The sequence below is a fragment of the Macrobrachium rosenbergii genome, chromosome 12 (assembly GCF_040412425.1).
Source record: "Macrobrachium rosenbergii isolate ZJJX-2024 chromosome 12, ASM4041242v1, whole genome shotgun sequence".
Lineage (NCBI taxonomy): Eukaryota > Metazoa > Arthropoda > Malacostraca > Decapoda > Palaemonidae > Macrobrachium > Macrobrachium rosenbergii.
The window spans coordinates 10553001-10575237 of NC_089752.1; the positions used below are offsets into that span (position 1 = coordinate 10553001).

Genomic DNA, 22237 nt, shown 5'->3' on the forward strand with positions numbered 1-22237 from the left:
CCTTCGTCGTGACCAAGTACCGGTAATCTTTATCATTATTAATTAGTTGTTTAATCAAACAACCTGTAAGATTGGTTCTGGCATATCCCACCTTGATTAAAGACAAAAAGTCATGCATCATGAGTCCTGTTCCAACTCTATAATTAAAGTTCACTTATAGTATTTTAGTGGAGAAAATGGAGTACGTGTCAATTTCTTGACAGTGATTTGTCCAACAACTGCTTTGTTGTTCATAAAAATAAGTCACATATTTTGCTTTATTGTAAGTACAAAACATAGGAAGTGTTTCTTACTGGGATGATACCAACATCCATCAGATAAATGAAATGTGTCCATTTGTTAAAGTGGATAATGCAATTTCAACATAAAGCTCCTTTTCCATCAAAGAATGCCTCTGTCCTACAAAGGATGCCATCACTTATTACTACTGCACGTCTCATCATTCCATACAATTTGACATCTATTCATTTCTTTGGGTTGTAGTAATGCTAACTCATTATTACGGGGATGTTCATGCTTGATTTGACCATAACGAATATATATTTGGCTGCTTTGGTGACGTCTTTGTTTCCTTTTAGGCCTTATGAATAAGGGTCTACCTAAGAATATGTACTTGCAGACAAAGCTCCATTGCAATACTGTCTTGTTCACCAAAGAGTGTTCATGTCTTTTCATTTCTGCTGACACAAATCAGAAGCCTTTCTCATGTTGCACTAAGCTGATCTTCCTAGAGCATGATTGTCATAGTTAGTTAGGGACATTTCAATGCTCATGAGGTTTAATCCACAAGTCTGTTGGCAGCATTAAAGCAAGCACACCTGCACCTCAACTTATCAGATACTTCAGGGTCTAGCCTTCTAATAACAAAATCTTTAGTAACAATGACCCCACTGCACAGTATACACTACAATATTTTGATGACATTCCAGAGCTATAGTAATTCTAAACACAGTACAGTAATACCTGGCCAAAATTAATTTTCGGTCTTACCTGAAAATGCATTAATGTACATCTAAAAAGGTGCCCTAGAAAATATAATCATAAAAGCTTGTGGAGAAATAAGTTGGGGTCATGGTAGGCCACTTGATACAATCCTCTTAATTCCTATTTTCCAGGAGTTGTATGTCACCGATTTTGTCAGTCTATGTTCTTCAGACTGATGCACCTAGACACATAAGACTTCTTACAGGTCTTGAACCAAGTGCTTTTACTAGTATCTTAGATTTCTCAGATAGCGAGCTGTTGTTCATTCTCTATGTGCTAACTAGCGATACAGTCTGCTTGGTAACCTAACTGAGATAGCACAAATAAACCTGATCATTATTACCCTGTACTGTACTGCATTTTCATGTCTCAACCCAGTCTTAGCTCAAGGCTATACTTAAGGCATTTCAGCATGTAAAGATCTTATTGTCAAAAACTTGAATAGGGTATTCCATGGCCAGAACTCATTTCTCAACAGTGAGACCGTGTTGTTCTCTCCAGTGGGGGTAAAGCCTGTGGAAAAAGCAGAATTTGTTTTTAAAAACAGATACTATTTTTAATTCAACTTTAGTGCTTACTTGCATACAAACCTGTTCTGCATCATTTTCTTTTCTTCCTTTCCACTGCCCAGCCTTTCCTTTCAAATAATAAAATGAGAAGACTAGTGAGGCAATAGTTTACTACAAAAAACTAGTATTTCCTCAATTTTGATGGAAGGCTCATTAACAATCCCTGAAGAGGTGATATTTTCTAGGGATGTATTATTATAAATCAGTTTAACAAGACCACCAAGTCAATTCCTGACTAGTTTAACAGTCATCTCCTGAGAATGCTGACTTTTAAAATATGATACATCCACGCAGTACTGCTTTTGAACGTTATGCTGCAAATATTTATAATGCATAACTGGTAGTATGTGGCAAAACTAACAGGGTTCTTTGTCACAAAACTTTTAATGACCACCAAGTACATAATTACTACCCATGTCACTTTATACTTACCTAGTCCGAACATTTCTAATTTCTCAATAGCATACTCATCTTTACAGGAATATCTGTCAATACGGGTCTTTAGAAAACTTTAGAATAATCAGTTTATATCATCTTGCTATTCAATTAGACTTCCTTTATGATCACCAAATTTCATTTTGAAATATTAATCATAAATACAGTACTCCTTATTTGTAACTGCTCAATCCTTTTCTTATTTATGGACAGCAACATCTGAAACCTGTTATGCAGAATTCATCAGAATCAGGGATAGACACCAAAAAATAGGGATAAAATACTAATTCTCATAGATATGTCTTTGGTTTTCATTATTGTTCATAAAATCATCTTTACAGCCTATATATGACAAATATAATTAAGTTATCAGTAAACAATAGGTGACACAATCAAATTATTAAAATCAATCACTTGGTGAAATTCTGATAACCTTTATAGAATATTTCCATGATTTATAACAATTTTCATAAAGGTAAAATGAAACTACATCTTTTGTGACTTTCTGCTTAAACTTGTTGCAAAGAAAACAAACGATAGACTCGGACATAAGTTGCAATTTTGTTCGTGACTAGGGGTGGCATATACGGAAGTATCGGGGAGCTGACATAAGCTAGGTCAACTACCACGGTAGTGATGATAATATGGTTATGGTCCTTACCTCAAAAAAGGGTCAACTAATATCTGGATCCTCAAGTTACCAATTATCTCACTGCCAAGGGGATGACCTGGCTGCTCCTGGATGAACCGCTACCAAAAACATCTATTTCGACTCAAGCCACAGCACCACAGAGGAATGCAGATGGTGCTACATTCCCGGAGTGCCTTTGGCTTAGAACTTAACACTTTATCACCTGCAATCCTCTTAGGTGTAACCATGAATCGATTGAGCCACCATCTAGGTTGTACACAAAAATTGTCTTGACAAGATATTGGCCTCCTTTTGGTAATCATGACTGGTTATCAATATTTATATAGAATTGTGACAAACGTAGTTAAAAGATTTTTCACAGGGCATGGATTCATATGCCACCTGTGTTGCTTACATGAATGCAATTTGGAGGTTTAGTCTTTTATCATTGGACAACTACCTTAATGTAGTTACATCATTACCTTAGTTTGATTTTTTAAGAAGCCAAACTTCACCTTTTTAATTTATTATGTTTCACAGTGCAACTGCCTTACACATGTTGTATATATATTTATATATTTATGTATATATAAAGTTGTGTAGAAAACTGTTCTTTTGACTGCAACACAACTGAATAATCTTTTTTGGATAATTATTCACTTAGAAAAGAAAAAATCCATGATTTGTGCTATAGCACCTAAAATGACAAGGAAACCCTTGATAAAAGTTGCCTGGCGTACATGCAGACAACGGCGCTGATCATCTCCAAAAGACTAAACACAAAAGTGTGGGCATGTAAGGCAAACGCAAGTGTGAACTTCACGTAGTTATTATGTGACACGTGACAGTCCAGCTGCCTAGGCCACCTGTCCGTCTTGGCCGGCTAAAGCTATCAATATATAGAACATCTATCACAATAATTAAAAGCATACAAAAAGTCACAGCAATTCCAAAGGGCGTCACAATTTCTCCTGAGCCCTCGAAAAATTGGGATCCCTTTAGATATTATTAAATAGACCAAGCCGGACAGACCTGCCATTAATAGAGCAGCTCACATATAGATGAACAAGGGTTTCCAAATGCAAGAGTTGAGAACTGGCCATGTACGGCAGTGTGTGTGCGTTGCACACTGACGCACACATGCACACACACTCTCTGAGGCCGAGGATGGCCATCAGGTACATAGAACACTCAAACTGTTGTGTCCTTTCTAGCCACTTATGTCAAAGTGGTTACATTCACACTCCTTGTATCACACAGTAACATTCTTTTCCTTACTTGAAAATTGTCTAGCAATCATATTTGTGCTAATAAGCACCCTTACACTCGTTCAGTTCACACAACCACTACCGTCGTCATCCCTGCCACAACAGTTGACTGGCTACAAAACTTATACCAGTAATCCACTGGCTTGGTTCATCCATCCACATACATGCCCAAGACTACACCAGAATGTTGGGAACTGCTCCCCTGATCACACCATGGTTGTGGGGAGGGTACTGTAGGGCTACCTGTTACTGTAAAAACGGTATCTTCCTCTTCATCGTCGTCATCATCCTCATCTTCTTCTTCTTGGGCATGTGTGGGGGCGGTGAGTCAGGAGGCCTCATGGCGACCACCACATAGTCCGCAGGCGACGGCGCATCGGTGACATGCTCGTAGAGGCAAGTAGCACCACAAGCATGGCACCAATAAGGATAACAGCGTTAAACCAAGCCACCGCCGCCCGCACGATTCATCCGCCGTGCCTCCAGGACCTCCACATTCACATGGGTGGTGCGCAAAGTCTCCTTCAGCATCACTCATGCAGTGATATAACATACACTGTGCACAAGAGATGCAAGTAAGTGTGTCAATAGCTGTGCGCACACAGTCGGGTGAATATTCGCAGCTGCCTCGAGAATTTGCATCGTAGGTAAACATTTCTTGGCAGTGCCGGCAGCGGGCCTTTGTGGTCTTTCTGCCTCGTCCTGTTCTCTTTCCAGAGAGTAAGTGATGGGGCATTGGTTGTGGGTGTGTCCCCCCGACAAGCTCGAGCTGCTGCTGTTTCTTTAAGGAAGCTATACTGTCTCTCTTTTCCCCTTTAATGCCCTCCACCATGGGATAGCTGTATTCGTGATGCATCACTGGTGGTCGTTCTGGAGCAAACTGTACATATGAATAATTGTCTCCAAGAACTTCTATCTTATCCTGGTCTTGGGGCATATCAAGGGGGCTGCCGGATTTAGGATCACAGTCAGGCTCTATTGGCTTGTCGGGGGGATGGTTGTTATGAGGCAGTGGAGGTCTGTGCCGGGGTGGAAATATGATACGGTAAAGGTGATGGTCGTTGGTGTGAGGGTGAGTGTATGGCTGGGTTGTTGGCCCTGGTGTGGAGGTGGCTAAATTAGAAGTGGTGGAAGAGGGAGAAGCGTTGGTAGTAGTGGATATGATGCCTGTTCCTCCTCCTCCTCCTCCTGCTGTTCCTACTCCACCTCCTCCTCCAGGTGGTGGTGGATAGTGAGGGGGAGGATGGTGGTGTGGGTGGTGGTGGTGGTGAGGGGGATGGTCTGGGGTGGGCAGGGGAGTTGCGGTGGGTGTGTGACGGCTGCTGCTACAGGTAGTGGACCCTGACGACGATCGAGACCCATCTCTCTCCACCGGAAGATTCACTGTCTGCAAAATCACAACTGCCAGTTAGCATAACTGTTTAACTTTCATGCCTTACCTATAAAAGACAATAAAATTATATGTAACAAAATACACCATTTATGGAGTTGAACAAAACAATGAAAAGCTTGAAAGAGTGGTATGTATTTGTATTTACATTTCCCAATCAATTCTTCCTCTTCTGTATATGAAGATAATGATAATAATAAAACTCATAGTACCACAAGTCCTAAAATGGAGAAAATAAATCCATAGTTAGGTAACTGTACAAATATACCAAAGAAGTTAAACTACAATGAGAGCTTTCGAGAATCTGTGCAATTCTCCTTTTCAATCTAAACCAGTCTTAGTCAGAATGAAAAGCTCTTAAAAGCTCTCTTTATTGTCTAACTTTTTAAATATACTGTATTTGTACAGTTACATAACTGTGGATGTGTTTTCTCCAATGCTAATATTATAGAATCATACAGATCTGTTCAAAATTAAAACATTACTTAATCAAATCATGACACAGTTACTGATTACATATGAAACGTCCCTTGTCAAGATGTGTTCAGTGCTGTATGGATAATACTCAAATATGATAGGCCTGATACTTTGAAGATTTTCATTATAATATAAAAATTTCTATCAAAATATCACTTTGTAACTTTTGCAAGTTATAAAACTAACCCAGCTGATTTTACGGCTTTATTTTCTAGCGCTATCAGTACGAGTTAAGACTGCTGTTCAAAGAGTCACTCTTCTTTTAATGCTCTATGCCTTGGCATCTGGAAAAAATTATCATGAAAATTCATGGAATAGTTATAATAATAAAAAAAATTCTTACCATAAAAACATTATCTTCTCCAACACCTATATTGAGGCCATGATGATAGGAGGGAAAGTCGTTGAGACCTACAAAAGATGAAACACAAAATTTAGAAATTCACCCTGAAAACTGTGAATTGCAATAAACCTAAACCTAAGGTTGAAATTCACAATTCTACACATGAACATAAACAAAGAATTCTTCAACCTTTGCCATAAAGAGAAAGTTCATTTGATTTAGTGAAGACACATTGACCAATTTATGATAATCATCACCAATATGTATCTGTTCCCTAACCTCATCACAAGGACAAGCATTTCTTTTGAAAACTGACAAGTGAGCAGTCACATTACATGAAATGAATAAGAATATGAGGAAACTGTACCTTAAAATTCAATTCCGACTGGTCACAAATTCAAAAGTTAATCAAAAGCAAAATACCTAACTCAAATTTGTTACTCTCCATTTATTGTGCTTTCTTCCTGCCAAAGAAAATTGGTAGCAAGCACAATACAAAACAGCTCAATCACAAGTATCTCGCATAAATTGTAATTGCTGCAGATTGTACAGCATTCCTTGGAGGTATACAGTACTTGTAATATACAAAAGTACAATTCAGTATAAAAGTGTACATTTTAACGTTATACACATTTACCTGAAAGTACAGCACCTCGTAACTACAGACTACAAAGAATCTACCTGAAAGTATAGCACCTCGTAACTACAGACTTACAAAGAATATATCTAAAAACTCAACTTATTATTTAAGGATTTTACATGTAACTTTGTTGGGTTTTGGGATACAATACTCATTTCTTTGTTTTTTGATTATTGGAAGTTGTAAATATTTTTATAATGGAATTTAAAAAGGACACAATTATAAAAAATTCTAATTAGCACAAGGATAATATCAATAAAACTTACCACATACGTCCAAAAGTGAGCAGCATCAAGGCAAAAAAAATTTATATGAAAACATGGGCTCTCCATAATAAAGTACATGATCATTAAGCATAAAAATGGCAACTGACTTTATAAAATATGCTAAAAGAACCACCATTTTTTAAAATAAAATCTAATAGAGAAAGTATGTCAATTACAGTGACTATTACATCAATACAATGTAACATAATTTGCATGAGAACCCAACCACTATATCATTCTAGGGCAACCTTTAAACTGTAAAGACACCAAACGGGCGGAGCGCAAAAATAAGAAAGGGCAATTTAAATTGGTTACAGAAAGAAATCATGCATAAAGACTTTAATCCCACTGATTTGTAAAAGCTGTAAAGCATAAGGAAGCTAAAAACCATCAACATATTTCTGATTCATAGAGCACATTAATGAAAAAAAATATATGCGAAAAATCACATTCTCTTTGAGCAAACTACAACTTTCTACTAAAAAAATTAATCACTTTCATGATTAATTCAGTCAATTGAATTCCAACTCCTTTGTACACTAAGTCTATCAATATCTGGATAATACCCTTGACATAGCTTATAGCTTTCTATATTAAATAATTAAATAGTCCTTTAAAGTTAATTTATACTCTTATTCATGTATCAACAGCTTACAGTCCTGCAATCTATAATAAAACTATTAAAATATTTTAAGTGAACTAGAACAAAAGTTTATTTAGCCTTTCCTTTTGCTCAAAATGCCACAATCAATTAATTCTTGTATACTGATTCGTACCTCTTTCATTAGTCAAAAGGAAAATTCACAACACAATATAACTAATAAGCTAGACAGAAAAATTATGCAATCCTTAAACTCACGTGAATTATTAAAAGAGAGCCTTTTCCTCTGCCAAAGAAAAATACCTACCTATGCCTGGATTGCCAGTTCTAATCCTGGAGAAGCTTGGAATCTGACATTTTTTTGAGACAATCAAGTTTTTCATTCAAATAAAAAATAAAAAATACCATCCCACAGTTTTACTGATGCAGTGCACAATCTTAAAAAATAGGCTTAGATATGTCAACACCTCAGACATTTTGAAGTTGAGGTTGCATCTGCATGATTATGTTTTACAAAGTATTTGCAAAATCAACCTAACAGTACTTTAGGTGTCCCAAAATCCTCAGTCATTCTAAGAGTTAAACCCTCTTACAGTACATTAGTATGTTGTAACCCAAATAAATTCATTAGAGGGCCTAATTAACTCTAACTAAGCTATCTTATCTATATACATAATTTACAAATCTGTTCCCAGTCAAATAAGCTATCCACTATCCATGGCCGTTTTAATTTGAAAACAGTAAAGCCAACAATAACTGACTGACATGAAACAACTGCCAATGCTACCAGGTTGGATTTTTAGCCCTGACCAGTAGGAAGAAACCTAAAAAAGACTGGACTGATTTCTCATTGATTATCTAGACTGGCATCACAAAAACTATGGTCATCAATGCTGGAAATAAATTTTGAAAAACTCTAAGAGTATCTATAATTGAAAACTACAGCACGCTAGTTATCTTGGAGGTCATTCTGAAGGAGGAAAGCAACTGTATTGTTTTAAAACATCTCATGAAGATGGAATAATGTAAAAGGTGAGATAAAAGTTTAGGAAACATTATACTGTATAAACAACTTAATCCATACTTTCAAACATATTTTTATTCTTATAACCAAGATTATTGGCCACGCGATTTACTCGCATAATGGGTTATTATTTGACAAGTAAGACATTAAATTATGCTTTTACTCTTCAAAAAAGCTTTCCACCAAAAGTTTCATTCTTCACATCTGAATTACTTGACATTTTGGTAGTACTGAATAATGGGGGTCATCATTTACAAGGGAAAAACGTACCACCTACTGAATCACATTAAATTCATGAAGCTGATCAAACACTAACTTACTGCCTTATATAAACTTACAAAATAATATAGAATACTTTACAAATACTTTGTTGAAATATCAGTAAAAGTCAGGTCATACGGATCTTCAAGATGCAAATTACAAATATAAAAGAAATAGAACATATTTTCCCTCAGAACTGTAATATATCTCACAGCAATGTAGTAACCCCACAGCGTTTTAGTTACTGGAAAGGAATTACTTAAATCAAATAATTTATTCACAGAAATGTAGTAATCCCACAGCGCTTTAGTTACTGGAAAGGAATGACTTAAATCAAATAATTTATACACAAGTTATAAATGTCATGAAATTCTTGGGAGGACTTCTGGCCCTTACTTTCTCTTGCCAAAACTTTGAGAAATTACATATTTAAGGGCTAATAATGGACTGGACTGTGACAACACTTGGGGAGAGATGGTTAGGATGATATCTGTTGATGGTATGTTACATAACTGCTACATAACTGTGAAAATATCATGAACCTGAGACAGATTATACACTCCTATAAAAGCAACATGAGCAACACTCACTCAAGATGGAACTTTTGTATTTATCACATTCGTGAAACTGTGTATGCAGTGTAGGTTTGTATGAAAGAGAGCCTTACTGATACAATAAAAACTAGCAAACTGTACAGTAAAAGAAAAGCAGAGCATACTTCACTGAAAAAAAGGTGGCTCTAAGAAAAAAAAGAAGTACTGGCAAGTTATGTTTTAAGTGGTTTTGAAGCCATTTCATGACATACTTGAAACGAAACTAATTTTAAAACCTTGAATGTCATCCAGTCTCACTTACAATAACTTATGACTGTTTTAGAAACTACATTGTTTAATTTGTTGAAAAACTTTGATACCAACCGTCCAGAAGATCTTCAACTGCCATGCGAACACCGTTGTCGAATTCCCTGGCATCGTGGGCTGTTTGAAATGTTAATCCAAATTTCTTGTCTCCTGTCTTCCAGTGGTGAAAGGTGGGCATCACTTTGTTGTACTCGAAGTCTTTCTTTATGGTACAACTTAACACTACCTGTAATTGTCATAAAAGCTTTCAATACTAGTATCTAACTTGACTAACATTTGACATAAGGTTAACACTTTTTTACCATCAAATAATGAGACTTGAATTCTTCAGGGCAGTCTTCAAGTAATGTAATTGTGGAAAACTTATTTACTTCCAGATTATTTTTAATAAGTGCTGTATTCAGTCACGAGAAACAGACTAATTACCCCTTCACTTTAAGAAATAGCATCTAAGTAACTCTTAACTGAAAAATAAGTCTACAAATAATAATGCAAACCACATTCATCTTTAATTACTTTTTCACAGTATAATACCAACATTTTGATAAAACAACATAACTGACATGAAAATTTCTGGCCATGTAAACAGATATAACCATATTTGAAGTTATTCCAATTAAATGCATGAAAATTAAAGCTTGTAACACCATAACACAAATTATTAATCTTAAGAATAAAGTAGTGCCAAAATATATTTCAGTAACCATGCTCTACAAAAGTCGCTGAATATGTGTAGAATACTCTATTGTTAATATTTTTTAAAAATCTTTGAATGAACATGGCCTCTGATATATCTATTACCAATTATTCTTTATCTAACTGGCATCATATCACCATAGATAATAGTTGTCGTACAGAATGAAGACACAAGATGTAGCCTATAGTAATTAAATTAAAATTTGCAGTTTTAAAACTGACCACTATCACACATGGGTCGTTGAGATTAACTTACTGTTTGATCTGATATTCTCTTGCCGTAAATAAGATATTCGTGTTTGGGGTCGTCGAGGGTGACACGCTTCCTGACAGACACGTTGGAAAGGCCGCCCCCACCCATGGGCACCCAACCCCCGGTGCTGTCATCACGCATCATCACCTGAGCACGCACTCGAACCAAATAGTTGCCGCTGCAAAGAAACACAAAGTATTAGACCAAGCTGCAGCTTGTTCATCACCAATGGTGACCTACTTACAGGGGTAATTACAATGAGATCTAATGACTAACCAAAAAAAGTGTCAACTTTAATATGTCACTCAAATTAACAAAAGAAATGTAGGAAACTTGAAATTCTCAAAAACTGATTATGTAGTCTACCATTCATATGGGTAAAATTTGCAATGAATTAAAAAGTTTGAGATTACTGAATAATTTTGGAAGAAAAGTAGTTAACTTACAAACCTCCAGAAGTTTCACTTCAGTACTTGACAAGAGATGAAATGAATTTTTGACCCAGCACTTACGGTACTAAGAAACAACAATAGCCTATGATACTGAAGCCATCAATCCTCCAATAAACAATTACTAAACTTTTAAGAACCTAAAACCATAACAGTAACAACCAACCAACTGGCAAACTGGGAACCATTTCTTTCTGAAAAATTTAAGCTTTTTCGCAGACAATTATGAGGAAGAGTCAAGGCACAGAAAACAACAACCTTTATCTTGCTGGAAGCAACAATGTCTCACAGATCAAAACAAATTGATACCTGACTTACTCAACATTGTTAAGGGGCAAGCTTTCTTTAAATATATGTAGAGTTCACTAAGACGATAAGTCAATAACCATCAAAACTTTTTTGTCCAAAACTTTCATATCAAAAATACCCTTAATTCACTTACCCTGTACACATGGTGCACTCAGTAAAATCAGGACCTTCATACCATATTTTAGTAAACTGCTTTAAAAAAAAAGTTAAGTATAATTTAGTTTTACCAGACCACTGAGCTGATTAACAGCTCTCCTAGGGCTGGCCCAAAGGATTAGACTTACTTTATGTGGCTAAGAACCAATTGGTTACTTAGCAACGGGACCTACAGCTTATTGTGGAATCCGAACCACATTATAGCGAGAAATGAATTTCTATCACCGGAAATAAATTCCTCTAACTCTTCATCAGCCAGCCGCGGGAATTGAACTCCGGCCCATCGAGTGACAGTCTGAAGCTCAACCGAGTCGGCCAACATAGGGCTCAGTAAACTGCTTTAGCACAACAAAGTACCGTATATCATATGAATTAAGGCTGTGAAGAAACATTTGCTTTACTACCTGTCAAGCCTTCATAGGCAACAGATGCAACAAGATATTCACACGATGAAATAAAATGCTCAATACCCTAAAACAAAATAATACTCTGTGCTACATTGCAATCAAGATTTGTTCCTAGTAACGAAAGTGGATGTCATTCCAAAATGTCTACATAAGGCATTCATTAAGTTAAGTAACAAGAGTTTTAATCAAGAAGGAAATCAAGTAAGCTCCCATTATTAATAAAATAGCTTAGAAGCAACATTAACGGTAAATAAACATTGAAATATGAATGTTAAAATTCCCAAGACACAGTCATTTTGAAATTCCACAGGAAAAATGGCAACTTTTCACTAAACATGACGGGGTGCAAATTTCACCTAATGAATGTACAGTATATCCACAACTATTATAACTATTTTAAAGTAAGTATTTATTTTTCATGATGTACTGTTGCAACAGTACAAGCACATCTCAGATACATGAAGGCTAGATGTTTTTATTCTCAGCAAAGCAGAAATTACTTATTTCCAGTAGTCCTACTGGAAACTTTCGAAAACTTTTTAATTAGAAAATCAGTTTTACTCAGTTTTCTTGAAATACAAGCAAAACCTACAACTGGCTGTTGTAAGCGTAATCAGACCATTTAAATGATTCACAAAGGTTTGCCACTTATGTTTTCGCTGAAAGCCAAGACCATCAGCAGTCACTGGAAAGGTTCAGTAACTCGAGCTTGGAAAACTGTCACTTGAAGGGAAACAAGAAATTGCACACCTAACAACTAATGTCATATTTTAGACTGTGACTTGAACCGTATTCAATCTGTTCTTAACAACAGGAGCAATCCAGTGGAACAAGCAAATAAAACATAGCAAAGAAAAGAGAGAGTGCTGGTGAAGTCATGGGAATGGTTTTTGCCAAGGACAAGGCCACCAGAGAGAGAGAGAGAGAGAGAGAGAGAGAGAGAGAGAGAGAGAGAGAGAGAGAGAGAGAGAGAGAGAGAGAGAGAGAGAGATTGTAATGAAAAGAATCAACATCCAAGGAAAAATGTTGATACGGAGCTACAAATAAAAAATCATCATATGAAATAAATTAAAAGCACTACATCTCCAATAATATTTTATCAGCACTGCACTATGACTGCATAACAATAAACAGCCAGACCTTGAAAATTATACACAAGCTAAAATAAATACACACAGACACACACACACTCAATAGTCACCCAACATAAAACTTAAAAAAAAAAAAAAAATAAAAATGATACCCTAAACAGATTCTCTTGAGTTAGAATTTAACAAAAGAATAAAAAAGTCAAATCAAACAATGGCAAAGACTGAATTAGCACGCAAAACTAGGGTTATACTGTACATAGTATGTTGGTATTGCTTTCCTGATGTGCATCATGGTGTGGTAATGAAACTTACAGTACCTAAAAGGTTTTATCTTGAAAATAAATAAAGTTTTCAAAAGAGCATAAGGAGCCATAAGGCATATGGAGTGAGAAATTATACAATAAAGGAAATCACAGAAATTTCTTAAGTAGCAAAGATAATGATGAGAGATGATAATGATGCCTTGGACAGTCCTCACAACCACTGTGATATCATGGGAAACCCAGATCTATTTGAATGAGAACTAGACGGGATGCTGGAGGTGAGAGGATATTTCAGATAAAGCACAGGAGAGGATATTTCGGAAGATAAAGCACAGGAAAGACATGTTTCAAAGGCATTTTTCATTGTTTAACTATGATGTTAATGTACAGTAGGACAAGGAAAGCATGGCCTAGAAGAAATGCCTAAAGCCAATTTCTCATAAACTATTGATGTAAATCCAATCTGTACTTTCAAGAGTTGTATTACCATGGATATGAAGCAAAAAGAGCGCAGGACTTAAAATAGATGCACTGCTGCCAACATCCCCAGAAGGCTCAAGATTTTGTATGGCAAGCAATTTTTTTTTAAATAGCGTAATGTGCAAGGATAAATTAAGAGTTCACCGAAGGCAAATCCAGTGATGAAGATAAGGAGTAGGTGGAAAGCCATCTATAAGTTACCAAAGACAACTAAAATAGGTCTTCTTAGATGACAAAGGAGTGACTTTGTTGGATATCCTCAAGTGTGGGGCAACAATAAGTAGCAACTGCTACACCAGTTACACCACGATAACAATATTGGATACAAACACACACATACACACTCTCCTTAGATAATGTCATGGGTCAAGAAGGTCAGTGGTGACACATGCATTTGCAGGGCAAACCTGGCGGCCTCAGACTTTCACTTGTTCAGTCAGTTAAAAGACAGCCTTAGGGGTAAGTGCTTAGATGATACAAGCCAAGTGGTAGCAGCTATCTGATACTTAACTAAGGAGTATCCAAAGGTTTTTATCAAAGTGGACCTGACAATGGGTTCAAAGGTGGTACAACTGATTCACCATAAGTGGAAACTATTCTGAATGGTATCATGTTGAAAATAGCTACTCTACATGTATGTACTGTAGTCGCATGTCTCATGCTGTTAACAGAGGAGGCATGCCCTGACAAAAATTACTTTTTCAGCAGAGCCATAATACATGAATGATGTGAACTAACAAGACTGGAAAAGGCAAGGATTAAAATACTACCACAGGTCCACCACAAAAAGTTGATTAAAAATAAGTGACAGAAAACTTCCATGTCTCTCAATTAAGCAGCTTTTGATGCAATATGTAAGTAAATGCTATCTAAGGGTTTTACATTTCAGCTGAGAGATCACTGAAAGCAATAAATATTATTTACAACAAGCACTACAAGCCACCATACACATTATCAACAGCATCACATAGCCTTTCTTATCCACTATTGCTTTCAGAAGCTAGAAAGGAAAGGGCAGTCTGAATTCCTAGGGTCGATTCTCACCAATTTTTGAACAATTGCAATATTCCTGGCTGGTTAGTAAATACCTGATGCAATATCTAGAAAAGCAGCCCAGCTTGTCAAAATCCCTGTGAAGTCTGTTGACACAAAGTCTTGCGCATGGATTTAAATCAATAATTCAAGCGATTTAATTGCAGTGTATGATGCACCAGCTATCTAGCCATGGAGCGTGATATAGGCTACAGATGAGATGATGTGGTGTGTGGTTACAACTCTTCATACTACAATAGGAAATAACATAAAAATTATGGTAGGTTATACTGAGTGATATTATTTTTGTCATACAGGATATAGATATTCAAACCTGTATTAACTTTGTTCATTATTCTCTATAATATAAATTTTGGAATAAATTTGTTAATGGATGACCACCAGTACCTAACTCATGAAACTCAAAGGAAGGTGTAAACTTCAACGTATTGGTATTCATAATCAACGCCACCCAATCATGGAAAGTGAGGGGAGGTAGATCCAAAAATAATAAATTTTGGAGCGTTGTTTTATTAAAATTGTTCTTACAGTTACTCCACGTCAGCTGTAAATTGCCTGTAATATCTGAATCTAAATAGCAGACACGATGAAGTACCCAAACACCCCCTTACCTGCCGCCCGAGGAGAGCCTAAACCATCGCACCATTGTTCTTTTTTCTTCTTGTGCGAAAAAAGTACTTCGGTTGCAACTTTCATCGCAGGTAACAGATCAACAGATGTCACTTTCACAAACAGAATGCATCACTAGAAAATCTCGTCCGATAATATACAAATCCCCTTGGAGGTCAGCAATTGTTCAATACGACGTTGCTGTCTCACACGAGTCACTATTCTTGAAACTATACACGCTCATCTAGTCTCCCAAATATATATTCATATCTTTTTCGAATTTAACAACAGACGGGGAAGTCCTATTTCCCAACCGACCAGCACTAAGTTTGCCACAAAACTGACCGCCAATACCAACCATTCAACCAACCACTACGTATAGGATGGGTGGACCTCACCGATCCCAAACGGCTTCCCTCTCTCTCTCTCTCTTTCTCCTTTCCACATGGGGGGAAATAAAAATTCTACTGTGAAGTACAAAGACTCAAAGAGTGTCCTGGCGGTAAATACACAAAACCGGAAGTGCTTAACGGACGCCGGAAATACCCGGATACCCCTCGACGGAAGTGGCCGATGGCGGGGAAGGACGGCAAAGCGAAGTCTCTGGGAATGTTTGTATCATCAAGTATATCCATAAATATATTCAAGGTATTTCACCACTAAAGCGCTTCAAGGCTTTCACATGCCTACAACTATAACTATCTTTAAAACAAACGTAGATATATGCTCAGCTATGTCTCACATTTCATCACACTAAATCTGAATAATGTACGTTTACTGTCAAATGTGAAACCAGTCATTTACAAAATCAAATCGGCTGTTTTTCCCCCAACAAATCCTTTCCGAAGATCAATAACGTCGAACCACTTGACACACTGGACGAAATTCAAGGTGGCTGCGTCGAAGTACAACGCGTGTTTTACCGAAACTGAGGCGGGGACTGGGGGAGGAGCCACTAATAGACAATGCCTGACCTATCTACAACTACGTCACTTTCACCGTATTTAATGAATGAACGCGTGAATGGATATCTGGATACGACCGTGTCACCGCCTTCAGCACACTCGCACTACATACCCTCCACCCCTATCTAAAACCCCAATCCCCCCCAAACCCCTACGTCTCGAGTTGCCAAATAGGCTAAATTTACACTCAAAACAGCTGAGACTAAATGTTAAAAAAGCACGCGCCTTACTCATGGCTCAGGATACGACAGCCTCTACCTCAGTCATGCATACTTCAAATGGGATCTAACTTAACGACTGAGAGAGAGAGAGAGAGAGAGAGAGAGAGAGAGAGAGAGAGAGAGAAAAGGAAGGTGAAACTGGTGAAAGAAAGCCTCGAAATGAATGAACGCCCTTAATCTCCAGAGAGAAAGGAGGGGGAAGTGGTGGGAAGGGCGGGGTTACATGTAGTAAAGTGGGTGACTGAGGGAGGGGGGGGAGAGAGACGGAGGGCAAAAGGACGGTTGATTCCACCCAACTCCTCTCTCTCTCTCTCTCTCTCTCTCTCTCTCTCTCTCTCTCTCTCTCTCTCTCTCTAAGTCCACAAGCTGCACTGTGACAAGTATTCATTTGCACAAAGTATGCACAAATTATTGACCCAACTGTCACTATTTCCCCACATAATAAAAAGGAAAGAGAAAGTAAACATTCAATTTCGTATACGTTTGCCCACTGCTCATTTCACTCATTCCAAAGACAGCCACACCAGCGAAATTTTCCATATACGACAAAGCGCAGCCTTTTAGCCCCGATAAAGAGACACATGTCAGAAGCATTCACCTAACCTACATTTCTTAGCCTACTGGTGCACTTCCTTTCACTCCATCTACCAGACAATGAAGCTACCCATTAAGCACCTATAAGGCTACACCTGCTCATGCCCATGGGAGAAACCAGCTCTAATGAGCTGTTCAAGAAAAAAAAAGTCTTAGAAGAGTCCTACGAGCTTGTGAGAAATCACATTAAATACATAACACTGCTACCAGAGAGAGAGAGAGAAAGAGAGAGAGACTAAACATTAATAAAGCACATCTGGCTTTGCAGTGAATGACATCAACGCCAATGGAATAAGTGGATCCAGTCATGACACTGCACAAGGCAACAGATTAACCACGTGCCGTAGCCAGCTTACAAGAGGGAGCATTCCTCGAACAAAGACAAAACGCCGAAATACCAGCGATAATCAAAGAGACAGACAGATATGACGTATTTCAATCAAACGGCAACACGTGGAGAGAGCGGTTCGGTAAGTTTGTATGAGTGGGCTCTATGAATCATCATTCATGCGAGTATTACGCGGCATACTTCAGTCTCATCCTTATGACGAAATATCCTGAAACGTGCATTTGGTGCTTGGCAGTTCCCTGCGGCAACTTATTGCAGGTGGAGTTACGCTTGATATGATTCCTTTTAAATTAAATATGGACAACCAAAAGCATTCTCGTGGTTTTCACTCTCACAAATGATATTTGCTAATGCCAAGTCGAGTAACAGTGCAATACTTTTTGAAAATTTGCTTTTACGAATTAGAATACAGACTTTTAAAAGCATTCTCTCTCTCTCTCTCTCTCTCTCTCTCTCTCTCTCTCTCTCTCTCTCTCTCTCTCAAAGCAATGAATAATATGAAACGATACTTTTCAACCCAGATTTCCCAACCGTCTGCCGAGTGATCTCACGCAAATAAACAAAGAACATGATTTCATCGTTTTCCTGAAGTGGCTTATGACGTTAATAAATTATGCAAAAAAAAAAAAAGAAAAAAAAAAAGTCTAACGACCGGGTTACTCCATGTTGCTTTCCTTGGAAATCTACGATCATTCACGTTTTTATCAAAACGTTAAAAAAGAGAACCAGTCTCTCATCCGTCCGAAAGAGCCACAAAACTCAATAGGGAAGTTTTAACTGCATACGACTCCCTAGTTATCTTTCGAAGGCAAGAATAAATAACTAAAGTATTCCAAAAGGCATTAATATTCAAATAGCGCATACGCGTCTACATCTGCAAATTACCCACCTGTCAATCGGTTCTTTTTTTTTTTTTTAGTTTATTAAAACGATTCTGATTGAGAAAGATAAAGACACTTTTTGAAGGCTTTGCCAGGGCTTTGGTCACCATCAGGTGAAATTGTTATCGGGATTTTTACATAGGTGGAACTTATCTTTATTTAGGCTAACTCCACCTAATCATCATCTACACTAAACTTATTCATATTATGCAAAAATCTACTGACATCAACCATGAGTAACTGTACTACTACTACTACTACTACTACTACTACTACTACTACTACTACTACTACTACTACTACTACTACCGTACTAATTAATAATAATAATAATACTAATAATAATAATACTAATAATAATAATAATAATAAGAATAGAAGTAATTAATAATTAATATTAAGCAAATTAAACATTGAAAACTAACACCTGTAGGGGTTTCAGTAAGATGGTGCAATAATTTCGTCCACTTAATTAGTTCAAACCTATTCATACCTAAGCTCTAGGTCTTGGACTAAAATAAATTGTACATGTAATTTTAATAAAATACATCACATACAAGCCTTTAATTTCCGAAAGTATCATAAAATTCCTAGAAACCTACGATTATCCTCCAATTTAGGATGACTACGTTAACGAAATTTTATGTTATTTTAGTTAATTATATAAATCACGAGCTGTCGAGTTTTAATTCCCAAAATTATTTTTGAAAATTTCCAGAAACCTTTCATCAACTGCCAGTTTAATAAGCTGAAGTTTTTAAATGGAGTATATTTCTGCTGCAGTGTGTTGTGAAAGGTCTCAAAGGCCTGCCGGGTCACAAGGTAAAAAAAATAAAAATAAAATAAAAAAAATAAAAAAGAAACCTTACTCCATTTACTGCACTTTAATGACTCTAAAAGGCTAGGTAGTAAATAAAATGGCCGAGCAACTTTCTCGTGGCATTTCAGGCAAACCATCCACTCGTAATAAGTAGATCTTTCCTCCTCTTTGGGTCGACGCCCCCCCCCCTTTTTTTTCATTCACCCTTCTTTTTCAAGTAGTCTTCCGGTCAGGGCTATATGAGCATCGTGCTTCAAGTCCCACTGGCTTTTGTACATTGACAAGAAGAATTAGGGTGGAGCAAACAATAAATACTTAAAATCTCTCCTTCTTGATCATTAATCAACGTTTTGAATTGAACTGAATATAGAATTTAGGCCAAAGGCCAAGTACTGGGACCTATGAGGTCATTCAGCGCTGAAACGGAAATTGGCAGTAAAAGGTCTGAAAGGTATAACAGGAGGAAAGCCTTGCAGTTGCGCTATAAATCAATTGTTAAGAGAGGGTGGAAAGTAAAATGGAAGAAAGAGAATATGAAAAGAGGTACAGTAAAAGAAACGAAAGGGGTTGCAGCTAGGGGCCGAAGGCACGCTGCAAAGAACCTTAAGTAATACCTACAGTGCACTGCACGAGATGCACTGATGGCACTACCCACCTTCGGGGTAATCAACGTTCTAGGGCGGCACCTCTCTCCTACACGAAAAGAATGTACATGTAGCTTGCAAGGCTATTGCTATAATCTCTTTCCGAGATGAACTGTGTGTATCACTTTCAAGTCACCCGAGTTACGCAAAGAATCAAGGACGCCCCATGAAACTATTGGCCTTGTGTTATTAGTTATTATTCACTACCAATAACAAAGATATACAGGAGATGTCACACTGAACTTCCAGACACCACGATGAATACAAAGAATCTTGACTTTCTCGGCTAACTGCCTTTTCCTTGCGTTTACCGCCAAGCCTCGGAATTTTCTCCTCCTTTCATTTTCCCGTGATCTCATACTCTGAAAAAGTGTTTTATTTCCATTTTGATCATGACTCCCGAAAAGCGCAGTCGATAGTCAGTTACATACAATTCGTGTCATTAAAATTCAAGATTTATTATATGCAAACCGGGGGTTATGTAACTGAGATTACACTGAAAATAACTTCAGAAGCTGATATACATAGAAAACACCTGCATTACAGTTAACATATCTGGTAACACACTTGTTCTGAATTATAATTCCCTGTCCCTTCCCTCCACATTGTCAGAAAGCGATTGTTACACTTACAGTAACCAAACTCTGTCATGCCGTACAGTAATTTATGACGCAAAAGACATTTTCCCATACGAAATGACAACAGCAGTTTCACTGTAATTATCTGGACCCTCAGAAATAACTGACATGGAAGATGAACCATGTGCCCTTGGACATAGCTGCTTGAGGCCAGCTGTACCAAACGAGTGTTTCATCTAAATGACTCTTCACGAGCTACCTCGGACCAAAGACTTCAAAGGTTGATCCAATCAAAATCATCAAGAGGCATCGTGACACATATGGTTATCAACAGCGGAAACAGATTTGAATAATGAAGCCCTGTAAAATAACTGCACTGAGATTGACCGTCTGGAATAGAATGGAATATAGAGTTCAGGCCAAAGACCAAGCACTGGGACCTAAGAGGTCATTCAGCGTTGGAAAGGAAATTGAGAGAAGGTAGTTTTGAAAAGTGTAACAGGAGGAAAACCTAGCAGTTGCACTATGAAATAATCGTCAGGAGAGGGTGGATAGGAAGATGGAAGAACGATAATATGAATGGAGGTACAGTTAAAGGAATGAAAGAAGTTGCAGCTAGGGGTCGAAGGAACGCTGCAAAGAACCTTTAGTAATGCCTACAGATGCACTGACGACTGAGCGTCTGTGGCAGAGCACATTCGCTGTTCTCTTAAGACCGTAGGGCGTAGGATGTAACATCCGTAAAGCGGGTAGGAAAGGCCAATTTAGGTTGAAAATTCTAATTTTCGTTCTTCCTGTTTTCCAATAAGGATAAAATTTAGGAGCGAGGAGAATAGCCTATGGATGTAAAGGAATTAATAAAATATTGGCACCGTAGCTCATGTCCGCATTTTCTTTCATTTCAACCTGAACCATTTAGTAACAATACTTACATTAAAGCAATTCTTTGATTACACTTGTACAAAGTCAGCTTACTTTGCAGCTGGCAAATCATTTAATGAAAACGTGTAAATAATATTACAGTACTTAAATGACTGTGAAACCATGCTTTCATCACTACAAAGTTATCTTTACAAATTGTTTAAACCGCGAAAAATTAAGTATTATTTCATAAAATATATTTTCTCTTGATATATAAACAACTTATGGTGTTTTCAAAAGACATTTAGCAAAGGGAAGACGGTTGTAAAATCTCTCACGAGAGTAGCCAACCACTACAAGTGCTCAACATTGAAGTTACACACGCAGTGAAGCAAACTATTGACACTCCGTTTCGATTCCCAGCTGGAACTTTCGCGAATTAGTCCGTGACCTAAAAAAAAAATAAAATAAAAATAAATAAAAAAAAAACTCATTGCGTGCAAAATTAACGGAAGGTCCTTAGGAAATAAGGCAAACTGACTACTGATCAAATATGTCATCACAACTTGGCCAAAATTCCAATACCAAATCCATGAGGTAGAAAGTACCTTTGCAGGACCGCAGAATCGAACTTGCATAAAAAAAAATATTTGAATAATAGTTCTAGTGGTAAGTGAAGGGCCCCTATCAATCAATAATGGCCAGAAGCAATGAAAAAGTCTTTGATATCTTATCATCTTCTTCTTCGTTTAACGTGCTTTTTCCCATCTTTCTTATGGGGTAAGCACGATGCCTTCTATTGAAGGACT

General features: G+C 37.2%; 1 protein-coding gene across 5 annotated transcripts in view; it reads right to left on the minus strand.

Moving 5' to 3' along the window:
• Positions 1 to 2283: 2283 nt before the first annotated feature.
• The window catches only part of Spred (Sprouty-related protein with EVH-1 domain), a 70602-nt gene continuing 50648 nt past the window's right edge, over positions 2284 to 22237 (minus strand). For 2 of the 5 annotated variants that reach the window (XM_067113478.1, XM_067113482.1), the window contains exons 2-5: positions 10702 to 10876; positions 9807 to 9975; positions 6098 to 6165; positions 2284 to 5274 (exon numbers count right to left, since the gene is read on the minus strand). In XM_067113478.1, coding sequence (XP_066969579.1) covers positions 4216 to 5274; positions 6098 to 6165; positions 9807 to 9975; positions 10702 to 10876 — 1471 coding nt within the window. In that variant the 3' untranslated portion in view covers positions 2284 to 4215. Of the gene's footprint in view, positions 5275 to 6097; positions 6166 to 9806; positions 9976 to 10701; positions 10877 to 15517; positions 16604 to 22237 lie in introns of those variants that run through there. The other 3 variants (XM_067113477.1, XM_067113479.1, XM_067113480.1) reach the window with 3 other exon arrangements.